The sequence below is a fragment of the Schistocerca piceifrons genome, chromosome 2, assembly GCF_021461385.2.
Source record: "Schistocerca piceifrons isolate TAMUIC-IGC-003096 chromosome 2, iqSchPice1.1, whole genome shotgun sequence".
NCBI lineage: Eukaryota > Metazoa > Arthropoda > Insecta > Orthoptera > Acrididae > Schistocerca > Schistocerca piceifrons.
In genome coordinates this window covers 888,907,401-888,922,659 of record NC_060139.1, presented here as the reverse complement: position 1 = coordinate 888,922,659, position 15,259 = coordinate 888,907,401, and the positions used below count along the sequence as shown (strand labels likewise).

Sequence of the window (15,259 nt, the reverse complement as noted above, 5' to 3'; positions counted from 1 at the left end):
GTCTGCTGGTGGACACAGCGAGGGAGATTTTCTAAGTGCAAAGCAAGTAGAGCTGAGTTGGGTGTTTTTATTTAACTTGTGCATGTGCTGTTGGCACCTCAGCCTTTTATGCATATGGTTACTTAATAATTTAAGACAGACATTTTGGAAAAAAAATTTTATTTTTACTGTCACCTTATTCCCAAACATACCTGGAACTGTGTTGGTGAAAACAGAATACCAGATTGTTAATTCCTTCTACAGCATTCTCTCTGTCTCATTATTAAATTTTTGAATTTTCATCAGTTAGATCTTTCATTGCTTAGTTACCATATTCTAATGAAATTAGGGCACATATAACTTCATTAAATGTCAATTATTTATAGTGACCAGTTATGGTAGTTTCTCTGTATTATCATTTATTGTTTTTATTTGTAACTAGGCTATTTTCAGAATAAATGCCTTTTTATTTTCTGTTTCCATGTTGTTTTAGAGGCACCTGTCATTGATCGTCTATACACGAAAAAAGATGTACAGAAAGGAATGAGAGTGCACCTCCATTGTGTTGTTGTCAAAGGAGACTTTCCTATATCACTACAATGGCTAAAGGATGGCAAAATCATTCCCTATAGACTGTCAGTTGCTGAACGAACCATTGATGAATACTCAAGCACATTGACAATCAATAAAGTTACAGAGGAGCATAGAGGAAATTACACATGCATTGCAGGAAATGCTGTTGCCAATACAAGCCATACGACACAGCTTATAGTTAATGGTAATGAAATTTCACAATGTTCTTATTCATTAACTGATTTTTATACATGAAAATATGGAATTAATTTATTAATGTACAGGAAGTTCTGGTGAAAATTACAAATTATTTTGGAATAAAGAGAAGAAGAGCTTTCAGAATGACCTTTTTTCTGTGTGTGTGTGTGTGTGTGTGTGTGTGTGTGTGTGTGTGTTGGTTTCGTTTATTCTTGATTGAATTTAGGATAGCTTAACAATTGAAGAAGTAAATAGTAATAGTGATTAAGATAAGCAAATTTACCAATAGTTATAGAGGTAAATCATCATACAGAAGCACAAGAAGCAAATTTTGCTCATTTCAAAAATACTGTGATAAGGTGAGCCATACTACACTGAACCAAAACATATACTTTTTCTCGCCAAAATCTTTTGAATGTCCACCACTACTGTTCATGTTTCTAGCTTCCTTCAACAGATACTTCTTAAAATTTATACTGTTACACTAAGGTTTAATTTTTTGGAAGGTCCAATTGTCCACTATAGTAATATGTCAGAAATATGAAATAAATAACATATCTATGCCTCCTGGTTAGTGATATTCTTTTTATGCAGTTAATATATGAAGACACGACAAAAAATAATGCCTCCAGTTTTTTATGTGAAAACTCTGAAAGCTTTTTAGGTCAATGAGTTAGTTAATCATAATTTCCTTCCTTATTAGCTACCATTTTTGGTGAAATGAAAGCTAAACAATAACCAAAGTAGAGGCAGCCTCTTTGAAAGTGCATTTCTTTGCACATCAGTGAAATCTAAATATGCTGCTGGTTAATGTTTGATGTCATACTGTTCCACCCCACACATTGTGATATTTTGGGTCTCTGTGGATATGCAGTCCACAAAATGATCAAGATGTTGCTCCTCAAGCCTGCTCCACTCTTCAACAGTGGCCCTCATAAGCTCATCCTAGGTGTTAAGTGGGCTCTTGTGTTAAGTGGGCTCTTGCAATCACATACTGCGAATTTCACCTCATTCCTAACATGCTCAATTGGATTTATGTCTGTAGACACTGCAGACCTTTCCATTTTCTTGATTTCTGCCTCCTGGAGAGAGCTGTTCATGATATGGGCATGGCGTCCTCATACATTACCATCTTGAACAATGAATCATACTACTACACAGCCCTCAAATTACCCTTGATATTAGTGAGAGGTGTCTGACATAATGATATCAACCCAAAAAAGAGTGAGCCAACACTCTGTAGAACCAATGAGACAGCATGTCTGAGGGTCTGGTAACATGAGTACCTTGGTACCTGGCCACCTCCTGAGTCTTCTAATATCATCACAAGGCATCAGACAAATCCTGCATTTGTTGAAGAAGAAAACTTGGTTCCATTGATCCATGTTCCATTTCAGATGTTCCCTTACTTAACTTGCACCATGGCACTCCTTTGCCCAGTTTGCAGCATGGTGCCAAGGAGGTTGTACTGTTGTTTGTAATGGACACCTAGAAGCCAAATTTATCATGTGGAGATGATATCTATACTGTCTCGTTTGACATAGGTTTTCTCAGTCACATCCAAAAAGGCAATACCATTATCAGTTGATTTACCCATTGCTGGGTGTCATGTTTATGTCTATACCAAAACTTAAACTAATGTTCTTCTCTCTGGAGACGAGATCACTAAGTTCTTCCTCACTTCCTGCAATGAGGGCAGTATCACCTGCAAAGTGTAAGTTGTTGATTTTCTTGCCACAAATTGAAATTCCACCATCCCAGTCATCCAGTGCATCCCTGATGTCATGCTCTGGATATATGTTATAGAGCAAAGATGACAGTATACAACCTTGTCTGACTCAACCCACCTTTATTGCAGCAGTACAGCTGTTACAAAGACCTTTTAGCAATGATACTAGTTGTTTTGGAACCACAAACTCATTGAGCTCATGCCAGAACTTGTCCCACATTTCACTATTAAATGCTTTTTTTATAATCTAGGAAACAAAGAAGGCAGGGGCACACAACTCATGGCATTTTGCAGTTATCTTCCTTAAATTCGTGACTGCCTTTCCAGTATCTGCCCCTGTCACAAAACCTGATTGTTCTGCAGAAATCCGAGACTGCAGTAATTTAGGCATTGAGTCATTACATACAGGAGGTCTTTGTTAGTATGCTATATTAATACTATGGTATGATAGTTGGACCAATCCCTAACTGATCCTTTTTTGTGCCAAGGAACTAGAACAAATGTAGTCCAGTCTGTAGGCTGTTCACCATTACATGTTATGAGGTGTATCTAGATAGAACAGCTTGCACATGCCATATTAGATTCACATACTCTGAGGTGGACAGAGGAACTGTGACCATGCAAAAATGAGTGACATACAAATATAAATGTTATTGCAGTACTATACTGAACTTAAGTTGTAAAGTAACTTGTTTGATGTGCTTGTAGACAGATACAAGTAAGCAATGGCCTGTAGAGGCATGCATTACTGAATATAATGTCAACAAGTCTTTGTCCATCCTGGGCACCATACTCTCATTCACTGTGCTAAACGCTTGTCCTAATGCAAAGGCCATAGACAACTCCACTTGTAGACTAAGTCTCACAGTTTGACCTCCACTATAAACTGTATCTACGAGCAGCAACCCAAAAAGCTGAAATCTTCAATACTAGACCTGCCATAAGCAAACATTGAATATGAACCATCCATTGCTGGCTGTGGTTACTGCTTATCACAGTGCAGAAGTCCAGCAGCACAGACATAGCTGATCTGGCCATGCTTTTGGTTAATGGCAAACTTTGAACTGTTGCCCATGGCACCAGTCAGGAACTGTCTCAGTGCACCAGCTCCAGTTGCATCCATTGGTGAGGGCACAATGATCCTCCCCCCTCCTCCCCCCTCCTCCCCCCCCCCCCCCCGAAACCTCACCATCATCATCATGTAGTGTCAGTTGCTGCTATGAGCGGGGAAAGACGGGGTGAGGTGTGGATATGCAGTAAGTGATGAGGAAACTGGAGCCGAGTCTGTAGCTGGTGCCATGTCCCTGCTTGTGTCCCATCATTCACTTGCAACTGAAAAATGAGGTGGAAGGCATATTCTTCCAACTGCCAATGGAGCACAAACTTCATGACATTGACTCACAATGGCATCGTGAGGTGGAATGGCAGCCCATTAGCAGGCTACAGTATGTAGTGGACCATGGACTGACTGGGGCATCGGGTCCAGGTCCATGTGTTCAGGACTTGATAGTGCCGACACCAGACCTCCATGTCGCTGGATGGAGGGCACGCTGCATCATCCAGGCACACAATGAATCTGTAAACAAAGACTTGGTGTCAGGATCACACAAATTAGAATGCAGAAGTTGGTTCCAATGCTGCAACACAAACCTCCTGGACTCTGTACAATGATTTTATAATACTGTCAAGTTGCCAGCTCTTCCATCTGCCATACAATCTGAAAGAAATTGTTGATTAGCTTTATGCATTGCCTGAGTGGTTGACTAGGCACTGGCTGCTAAGATGGGTGCAGCAGATGAATCAGTGTGTGGTGACAACAACCATGGAGCAACTCCACTGGCGAAGGACCATTGCAGGTCTGGGAGTGATAAAACAAGCGGAAGACCAGCAAAGCTCATTCCCATGTGTGGTGGTGCATAGCTAGTCCATCTGCTATTTGAAAGTGCTCATGAAGTGTTCTGATTCTCCGTTTGAGTGCAGGTGAAAATGCACACTGATGATGTGACAAATACCATTGGTTGCACAAATGTCCTCAGATTCTGCCAACACAAATCAAGGTCAATTGTCAGTCACTAGCAACTCTGGAAGACTTCCAATACAAAATATGGACTACAGAGACTGGAGTGTGCAACATTTCAGTATTGAATTCATGGGCACGACAAAAGGATACTTGCTATGTGTATTGATGACAATCAGCCAATGAAAGTTCCACTATGGTCCAGCAAAGTCCAAATGAACATGCTGCGAAGACACTTCCGGTTTTGTCCAATCAAAAAATTGTCGAAGAGGAGCTGCCTGCTGCTCCACACAAGCATGGCACTATGCTGTCATCTATTCTATTTGAGCATCCATGGCAAACCAAGTGCAATGTTTGTGAGCTAATTGTTTCATGCAGACCTTGCCCCAGTAACCTTGGTGCAGGAAGCTGAGCTCATGTCTCTGGAGAGTCTTTGGGTTCACCACATGTGATTGTTCTGATGCAGTACATATCAAAATAGTACCTTGTAAGACTGACAAGTCATGCCGATGTCCAAAGTATCAACAGATCACTGGGCTAATTATTTGTTTCACTGAGTGAGGCCTACCCGTGTGGACATGGCACAACAAAATCTGCAAGTCTGGGTCCTCCGCTGTTGCCTGGGTGACATTCTGGTGATCTAGGGGAACTGGTCCAGAGCATCAAACTGCTATGCATCGATGTGACAACATCATGCTTCTGATGTTTCAAAGTGTACATCTGGTCCGACAGAAAGATGCAAGAGCGCATTTGAATTGGCATGCTTGGACATGGGCCTGTACTGATATTGCAAGAGAATAAGAGCCAATTACTGCAATTTTTGTGCAGTGTGGTTTGGAATAGATTTGTCCAGATTGAAAAGTGACTGCAGTAGTCTGTGCTCAGTGACTAAGTAGAATTTTGTTCCACGCAGGCACTGGTGAAATTTAGTCACTCCATAAATGATTGCAATAGCCTCCTTTTCTCTATATGAATAATCGGACTGAGCCTTGTTGAGAAGTTTGGAGGCAACGCAAAAGGTACATGCTTGCACTGAAAGCAATGTAAGGGCACTGTGATTTGAGCTGCATTAGGAATGAAGTGAATGTAGTAGGTCAGCTCCCTAGTACTGATTGTAGTTCAGAGAGATTTCTTGGAGGTTTGAGATCACGAACAGCCTGCAAGTGTGGCTGCATCAGATGAATATGTTGGGGATTGATCATAAGACATAAGTACTCAAGTTCTGTCTGGAAGAACACACACTAGTCTTCATTAGATTTGAGGCCTGCCTCTGACAACACTTTGAACAGGGTAAGCAAATTACTGAGGTGCTCTCCTGGTGTGTGGCCTGATACCATTACATCTTCCAAGTATTTTATACATGAAGACACAGATGCAGCTAATTGTTCCAGATAGTGCTAAAAGATCACTGGTGCTGATGCACTACAAAAGGAAAATGAAGAAATTTGTAGAGTTCCATGTGTGTATTAACCACAGACACTTCCTGTTACTGTTAACCTAATGGAATCTGTAGGTACACATCACACAAATTGATCTTGGACAAGTAGCAACTGGCTCCTAAGCGCTCCATAAGCTCATCACATCATGGCAGTGGGAAGGACTCAACTACTGTCTGAGGTTTCACTGTTGTCTTAAAGTCTGTGCAGATTCTCAATTTCCCTGAAGGTTTCTTCAAGAGAACTGATTGAGATGCCAACAAACTGGCTGTGATGGCTGCAAAGACACATTTTTCCTGCCACTGTGCCAATTCTTTTGCAACATGTTCACAGAGTGCGTGTGGTACCACACAAGCTTTGCAAAAGTCAGGCTGTGCATTGTCTTTGATTATCGCAGGAGCAACAAAAATGGTAGCTTTACCTAACCCCTCAACAAAAAAATCTTTAAATTCATCACACAACTGAACAACACTGTCTCTAGAGTCACATGAAGTAACTGCTAGCACATTGTCTACAGTAAGCAAGCCAAACAAATCAAGGCCAAAAATATTAGCACTGTCCCATGAATGAAAAACTTGGAATGACAAACTCTTTTGCAAATTGGCAGGAAGGCTACAAGATCCTAATACTGGAATATCCTGTCCATTATACCCTGTCAGTGTTGTAGTTGTTGACTTCTGTAACCTGTGTTTTCCAAGATCATAAGTAGTGCAATTTAGCAATGACACTGAAGCACCCATGTCTAACTGAAACTGAACACTTTGGCCAGCAATAATGAAATCCACTAAAACTTTGCTGAAGTAGCATTGCACTGAAGAAACTAATGATTGTTTGTATTGCACAGTTTCTGTGTTATGTTCTACACTAGCATCACAGCACGGCTCATAATGAACAACATGCACCTGCATGTGTAGCAACATTGTGGATGATGCTGTGAAAGGGTATTACATATAGATAGGTTGTTATTCACACAAAATTCCAGTGACTGCTCTCCATGTTCATTCCTCACACTCAAGCCATAAAGTCCAGTCCCACAGGTCTCATATCTCCGTCATCTATAGTCTCACCAATCTTTGTGATAAAATCACCCTGAATGGCTAATATTTCCTTTAAGGTATCTTTCTGGTGGCGTGTTCTAACAGCTCATAAAATTCATTGAGTTCTATGCCCAATAAAGCTGTAGTGGGAGCATAAACCTGAATGATGCTGATAATGCAAGGAGAATCTTTCATTTTAATGGAAATTATTCTATCATAAATGGGTTCATAAACGATGACCGCATTACCAAGGCTCTTAGGAATCACTATAGTGATACCATTTCTACTCACCTCCTCACTTCCAGAAAAATACACTGTATTCTTTGCCTTGAATCACAATGTGACCACATTCTTTCCAGTATGTCTTGCTAAGTCCAAATACATATAGATCTTGAAAGGCAATTTCTCTCTCCATGGTAGCAAACTTTTGTGTCTACAAGAGGTCTCACACATTCCAGGTTATTATGCTTTTAATGGGTTAGATTGGTCTGTGTATTCTGAGGCTCCCCCAACCCTGTTGACCTCAGAGATCCAACTTGGGGCTTGTTCCAGAATCTAATTTAAGACTGAGTAAATCCATGAGATTAACATGGGAAAATAACAGTGCTGATTTCCCATTGCCTTCCATTGTTTTATTTAGGCCATCCTGAACATGAAGTCAGATGCTTTTTGTAGCCACTCCCCTGAAGCACAGACCACTGAAACCTTACTGAAGTCCACCTTCTCTGCTGTAAGTGCTGTTAATCTCTTCACCATAAACCTGGCAAGGGGCCATATGTCAAGGTGCTACTATCTGGAGCCAGATGAGCCTTGGTTGTTTCAATAATGTTAATACTTGTAGCACTACTTCTTCCTCATTACTTGTGATATGAGGCTTATGACCAGTAATAGCGGAGTTATGTCATAACACTGTGTAAATACACATTCATGGGACATCATTTTAAGGTATTGATTTGTTTGTACCAAAGATTGGCCATGAGGCAAACAGTGGTTCTTGAGGCTAAACTGGTATTTCAGGTTACCTCACACAATATTACTGTCAAGAAAAATCTATTAATCAAAGCATTAAATATTACAATTGTATATAATATTCATTGCATAAAATGTAAGACATACTGTATCTTCTAGTAACTGGTATATATTATATAACTATCGACATGAGCCTCTATGGACTGCATGGTAACAACGAAATTCATTTTAGTGTTTAGGTCTTGTTATTGTACCAGCTTTGACTTTCTGCCAGTATCTTCTGCGTCCACCAAAAAGTGCGTGTTTATGCTATTCAAATAATGGTCCTCTCTGCCTTTTGGACGTTGATGCCATTTTAAAACCTTGGTAGTTGTTCACCAATCTTCTAAATTTGTTCTGTCAGGAATTTCTCTTTCTGAGATACCAATCTGCCTAAGATCTTTTTCACATCTTGCCCTTTTTTTCTTAGTTTAGATGAAACTCCATATTCTTTTAGTTAGTCGATCCCTGTCCATCCTCCTGAGATGACCGTAAAATAAGAATCGTCTCTTCTTAATGGATGCTGTGATAGGTTCTGTCTTGCTGTACAAGTCCTCATTTGCTCTCATTCACCATTGTCCATCAACCCATGTATTACCTAGGATTTTCCGTAATATGTTACTGGTATATTATTACTAAAGCATGAAAAAATAAAATGTGTATCCTCTTGATTTTCTCAGAAAGTAAACAAGTTTCTATAAATAGTTTCAGAATGTTCAGTGTAGAAAGAGGATGAAATATAAATCCCCTAAATGACATGACAGATGTTTAAAACATTAAATCAAGGGAAGTATTTTTCATGCCACCAGATTTCTCTCCCATCAAAAAGAAATTAACACTGGTACAGTAACAGTTTGCTACTCTCTTATGTGTAGTACTAAATCAGAGAATTGTATTCAATTAAATAATTATTCTAATTCTTACAGTGCCTCCCACATGGTTACATGAACCTGAAGATATTAATGTGCTTATGGGTGATACTTTATTAATACCCTGTGCTGCTGATGGGTCACCAAAGCCAGTAATATTATGGAGAAAAGAATCAGATAACTCAGAGTCTTCATCCCAGAATCACATTTTTCAGGCAGCAAATTATAAGTGAGTAAAGCATATAAAACAGCTTTCACTATTTACAGTCAAGAGAAAACAACTTTGCTGGATATATTAAGAGATATAAATGACAATAAATGACAGTATTTTTCCTACCTATGTCTCTCCAAAACATGAGACAATATTCAACTGGCTGGTTTTAGTCTTATAAAATGTTATGTCATTAATTGTTTGTATTTTGTTAACTCTAAATTGCATTTATTAAAATATTTCAGTAATTTTTTATATGGTATACTTTTGCCTCACCATTTCTATATCTCATTTCTTTATGTCATTGATGTGCAGTACTTAACTGTATTGGATACAGTCATCCAGTAGCAGATCAATTTGTCTTCAGTGATTCCTTTATCAAGGAGCTATGAATTGAAGTTTGTTTTTAAATTATTGGATTTCAAAATTTGGCCATAGAACCAGCCTACATTTGGTTTGTTATTCTTTGGGTTTTCATTATTTCAAAATTATCCAAATATTAATGGCAAGAATGAAATTACATAAATTTGTAGCATACAAAGTTTGACATACAGTATCTAAAGTAGAGTAAATAAGATGAAGAATATAACATAGTATACATGGAGAAAACTGTCTACCAGTACAGTACAAACTAGTAAATCCTCTATTTATAAACATTTTGCAATATATATTTTAATTACCTTCAAATATCTGTTCTTTGATAGAGGGTAACACTCACCACATATGTAGCATGATTACAAATGAAAACAGGTTGCACAGCACCAATGGTAACAACAACAATACATTTGGGCTTTCCCATCAAGATATAAGAAGTGTGATACACAGTAGAATATTAAAAAGTTCAAGGTATTTCTAAGTATAGGCTACACTTAATAAGCCATAATTCCAAAGTCACAGAAATTGAATATATACACTTAAATGAGTACCAGTTAGTATCTCATTACTGTAGTCACAATAAAGGAAAGGGGGAATAAAAATATAAGCTCCTTGTCCATGCTCTGAAGGCCCACAGGGTGTTGACCAGCCATCGTGTCAACCTCTACCATTTGGCATCATGTGGATGTGATACAATAGAGTATGTCCTGGGCCATAGACCTAAATCAGTAATTCACTCAACAGCCTTTTGAGTGCTGTACATCAGGAACACACTTAGAAACGTACAAGATAGTACCTCTGACAATGTAAATGCACAGACAAAGTCTCATCTAGTGTGTGCCTTTTGATCTCTACTTCTATTACCTGTAATTCATTTTCATATATTTGGAATTTCACAGTATGAGTCCGTGTAATATTAAGGGTCGAGCTGTTTCCTGTGAGCTAGTTGTAAGTACCGGTATGTTCCATTATTCTCCTGGGTGCATAGGCTGTGGTTGTGTTTAATGCCTTTTTGGTATGTGATGAGTGACAGCAAAGTGTGTAAGTGAGTGAGAGCTTTCAAGAATGGATGGTAAAATGTCCATGATGAACTCCAATCAGGTCAGTCATTGGTAATCTTGGAAGATTTCATCAAATGTGTAGATGAAATGATTCATGAAGATTGGCGATTCACAATTTCAATTTTACTATTGGAATTCCTGAATGTGGGTAGAACACCTTTGCACAAAATTGTCTTAGAAAAGATGCAGTTCCAAAAATTGTGTGAATTTTGGGTTCCCAGGCAGCTTACTGAGAAATACAAAATGGAAAGAAGGGCTTGCACACTCTATTTTTTTGGAATGATATCATGAGAAAGGTAATCAGCCTTTAGAGAACATTGTCACAGGGGACAAGACATGTGTTTGTTACATGATCCTAGAGTCTAAATGTCACTTAATGGAATGGTGTTGCACATCACAAGTAAAAGTCAGAGCCAATAATCTCAACATGTAAGTTATGGCAACCATGTTTTGGGATAGACATGAAGTCTTGTTTTGGGATACAAATGGAGTCTTGTTAGTTGAGTTTGTGCAATAACAGACAACAACAAAAGCAGCCACTTACTGTGCTACCCTGAAAAACGTTCAGTGTGTAATACAGAATAAGCATTGTGTCCTTCTGATGTCAGGAGTTTTGTTACTGCTGATAATGCCAGACCCCATTTTGCCATGCGTGCACAAAATCTGATCAGATCTTCTGGGTGGAAACAACAGTCCACCCACTGTACAGTCCAGACTTAGGGCCAAGAGATTTTCACTTGTTGTGTCACCTGAAGGAGATTCTCATAGGCAAGCACTTTGCAACAGATAACAAGCTGAAAGAAGCAGTTAAAGATTGGTTATCCTCACATGTGGCAAGTGTCTGTGACTTAGGGATATGAAAGACTGTAGAACATTATGACAAATGTTTAAACAAATATGGAAATTATGTAGAATAACAGAGTAATATGTAAGGAATTAAATAAAGACAGTTTTTGAAAAAAATCTGTGATGGTTTATGTTTTGTAAGAAATCAGACCTTACTTTCCAAATAACCCTCATATGCAAGAACAGAGCAAACCAACAAACAAATCTTGTGGGGCATCATACTCAATGTTTCCCCACTCTGAATTTGGTCTTATTCTCAGGGAGTTATTTGTTAATGTATCCTTCTACTTTCTACTGTTAAATAAGCATCAGTTCATACAAGGCCTTTAACATCACACCATTACAGTTGCCACAGTAGAATTTTATGATCTACACAAATGAAGGCCTGAGCATGATGGCAGAAAATGTCAACAGCTTGGTATTACTTGCTTATTTCTACTATAACTGAGTTTGGGAGATACAATGTCCAGTCACATTAATGTGACCACCACCTACCACATTTACTTGAGCATAAGACTATGCCCCTTCTCTAAGAGGTTCTTTGAGAAAACTTTTTTTACAATATTCTGACTAATCTAAATTACAAACTGTTTTACTGACAAAGTATCTACCAACAGGCTAAAATTATACCTATTCCAAACTTATGCCATTTATTGACTGTCTACATTTTGATAATACTAGGTTAAATAAAATAAACAAAAATAAATGGTTTACATTAATTTTTGGACTGTTTTCTTTTTTAACTTTATTGCTTACTAACCCTGAATCTGTGTATCACTATTTCCTTTAACCATCATTGTCTTCATCATAATAGCACAGCTGTGAAATCTGTATCGTCATTGTCACAAATATTTGGCTGTTTCTTCCAACTGTGTTGTTAATTCTGAGGTTGTCATTATGGTGGGGTCCGAGAACACAGCAGTTTTTTTTTTTTCTGAATACATACCATATTTCGCTTCTATACTGATGTGAGAATGTTACGGTGTCTCTTGCTTCCAAACATATCACTTGCCTGCCACTAAGACATACCGTATCTTCCAGTTACTGGTATATTTCTGTGTAGAACTAGATGATACAGCCCCCCCCCCCCGCCCCCCCCCCCCCACACACACACACACACACTTTTTCATTCCCACCATATGCCATGGCAAGCATCAACAGTACTGCAGCAAGAAACATGGACATGTGCCACTGGCCCCTATCTAGGCTTTTACTGTCTTCAGCAGAAATTGTTGAGTATTTGTCCAATTTTAAAGTTAGTTTGATTTTGACTACAAATGGATTCAGGCAAACTCCACTTTAAACTTGGCAGATGTTTGTAAAAAGCCAAAGTACATGGTATAGATTTCCATGGTTGGCAAACACAAAATTTGCTACTCATTTGCTGCTGCTTTCCCCAGAATCATCCTAGCTTTCAGCCATGTAGGAGTCACTGATCCCCTTCCAACCCTTCCAGAGTGCTGAGCTTGAGCAATTGTGAAAAATAAACTGAAATGTATGGTAGTGTGCAAGTCATGCACAACAGCACCAACTAATACATAAATAAAAGATTGCAATTATGATTCAGACCCATTCTTGATCTTGCACTCATCCCATGATCTAGTGATGCCTGTCTGTACTATCTCCATGATGGGCCTTGCCACTGTAATTTATTCTGGTGATAACTGTTACAGTAAGTTTAATGTGGTTTATTTCTGTTGTTACACATTTCATTCTGGATTAATTTTCTTTCTCATTTCAACTGAATGTGACTGTCATGTTCTAAAGCTGATTAAAAGCTGACCATGTTTTTACCTTGTATTCTAATGCGTGAACAGTAACTGAATTTTTCATTTGCAATCCACTTAGTAAATGATTGCAGTCTCTCATAACGAAATAAAATACTGGTTTGGGTTCTAAATCAACTAATGTTTTTTGAAGAACAACATTTCCATTTTTGAATGCTACTTTGACTTAAAAAGCACCATTAAAGCTTGTATACAGTATCTATACATGTAAGAGAATATTATTGCAAACTTGTTCAAATATAACAACAGTTTGTAAGATGACAGAATTTAATACTAATTCCTCCTGCATTTCTCAAAATTGTATAGTTTTAATTAGAGCAATAGACTGTTGTTGTGGCTAGTTCATAGCTTCTCACTTATCTCTTTGCATTAGTGCCACACGGTTCAGTGTCATGTGATTGTTCGAGCAATGTTGATACAGTATGAAGCGCTTTGGCATATTGGAAAATCTAGAGCCTGTAGGAATGTGAGTATCATTTGCCACGTCCTGCCCTTCTGAATTCTTTAAAATAAATCTGCATGTGATCTCAGTAGCCAAAGCGTGAGCTTTGAATGTAGGATGACCCCTTTAAATGTAAGACTACTCCTATATACTCTACTAAACAATGTAAAAATGTTGACCTCAGCAGTAATAGTTTAATCTGTGAACATAAGACAACCCTGTATTTTTCAAAATGATGAATTTGGAAATAGCCTCATCTTTTAATTAAGTAAATATGGTACATTTGACGTCAAAGTGTAGTAACCATTCACAGATGGCAGGCAGGACAGCAGTGGAGGGTATATAAGATATGTTGTAGGGATCTGGAAAACAGTGCAGTCATTTTCATAATGCAGAAATGGAGCAGGAGGCGGAGATTAGTGTTTAACGTCCCGTCGACAGCGAGGTCATTAGAGATGGAGAACATGCTCGGGTTAGGGAAGGATGGGGAAGGAAATCGGCTGTGCCCTTTCAAAGGAACCATCCCGGCATTTGCCTGAAGTGATCTAGGGAAATCACGGAAAACCTAAATCAGGATGGCCAGACGCGCGATTGAACTGTCGTCCTCCCGAATGCAAGTCCAGTGTGCTAACCACTGTGCCACCTCACTCGGTGGAAATGGAGAAATTTACCTGGCTCCAAAAGGGCATGATCATTGGATTTCAGGCCAAGGGTGGAAGTATTTTTGATGTGGCTAAGGTTGAAAAATGTGTGCATGCTGCCATGGTTAACGTATACCATGCATGGCGAAATAACGCTATCCAAAACTGGCATCATGGCAGCTGTGGTGCACCATGGGCGATACATGGCAGGGATGAATGACAGCTGGGAAGATATGTAAAGGCAAATAAATGTGCAACTGTTGAGCAACTGACCACCCAGATGAACCAAGGGGATACCAACAATGTCTCCTCAATGACTCTTCAGCAAATATTGCTGCATATGGGTCTCTGCAACAAATGCCTGGTTCACACACCCATACTGATTGCTGTTAATCAGCGATGAAGATTGGAATTTCTGCACCAATACCACAGCTGGACATCCACTGAGTGGCAACAGGTGGCCTTTTCAGATGAATCGCATCTGTGACAGATGGGTGTTGGTGTCAACAGAGAGAAACGTCTTAAAGCAAATTCTCGTAACAGTTGTTCAAAGGGTCCAGGTTGCAGGAAGCAGCTTTATGTTCTGGGGAATGTTTTCGTGGCATTCCCTGGGTGATCCTGTTATTCTAGAAGACACAGTGGATCAACACAAGAATGCAGCTATTCTTGGGGACGATGTCCACTCCTACATGCAGCTCAAGGATATCTACCAACAGGACAATGCAAATTACCACACAGCTCATACAATACATGCCTGGTTTGAAGAGTACCAGAATGTTTTTATTGTACTCACCTGACCACCAAATTCTCCAGATTAAAACCCTATCAAGAATCTGTGGGACTATCCCAGTTGGGCTGTTCGCAGTGTGGTTCCACAACCAGGAAACCAAGCACAATTGGCCATGGCACTGGAGTTAGCATGGCTCACACATCCCTGTTGGCACCTTCTAAAATCTCATTGAATCTCTTCCTGCATGTCTTACACTGGTCTGCACTGCTAAAGGTAGTTATTCAGACTTTTGACAGGTCGTTACATTAATGTGATTGGAC

The 15,259-nt window shown here is 39.1% G+C and overlaps 1 protein-coding gene across 2 annotated transcripts in view; it reads left to right on the top strand.

Annotated features, from left to right (window-relative positions):
- LOC124777187 (Down syndrome cell adhesion molecule-like protein 1 homolog) overlaps positions 1 to 15,259 on the top strand; it is a 182,000-nt gene that overhangs the window by 10,970 nt on the left and 155,771 nt on the right. For both annotated transcript variants that reach the window (XM_047252502.1, XM_047252501.1), the window contains exons 3-4: positions 473 to 757; positions 8,904 to 9,075. In XM_047252502.1, coding sequence (XP_047108458.1) covers positions 473 to 757; positions 8,904 to 9,075 — 457 coding nt within the window. The remainder of the gene's footprint in view (positions 1 to 472; positions 758 to 8,903; positions 9,076 to 15,259) is intronic.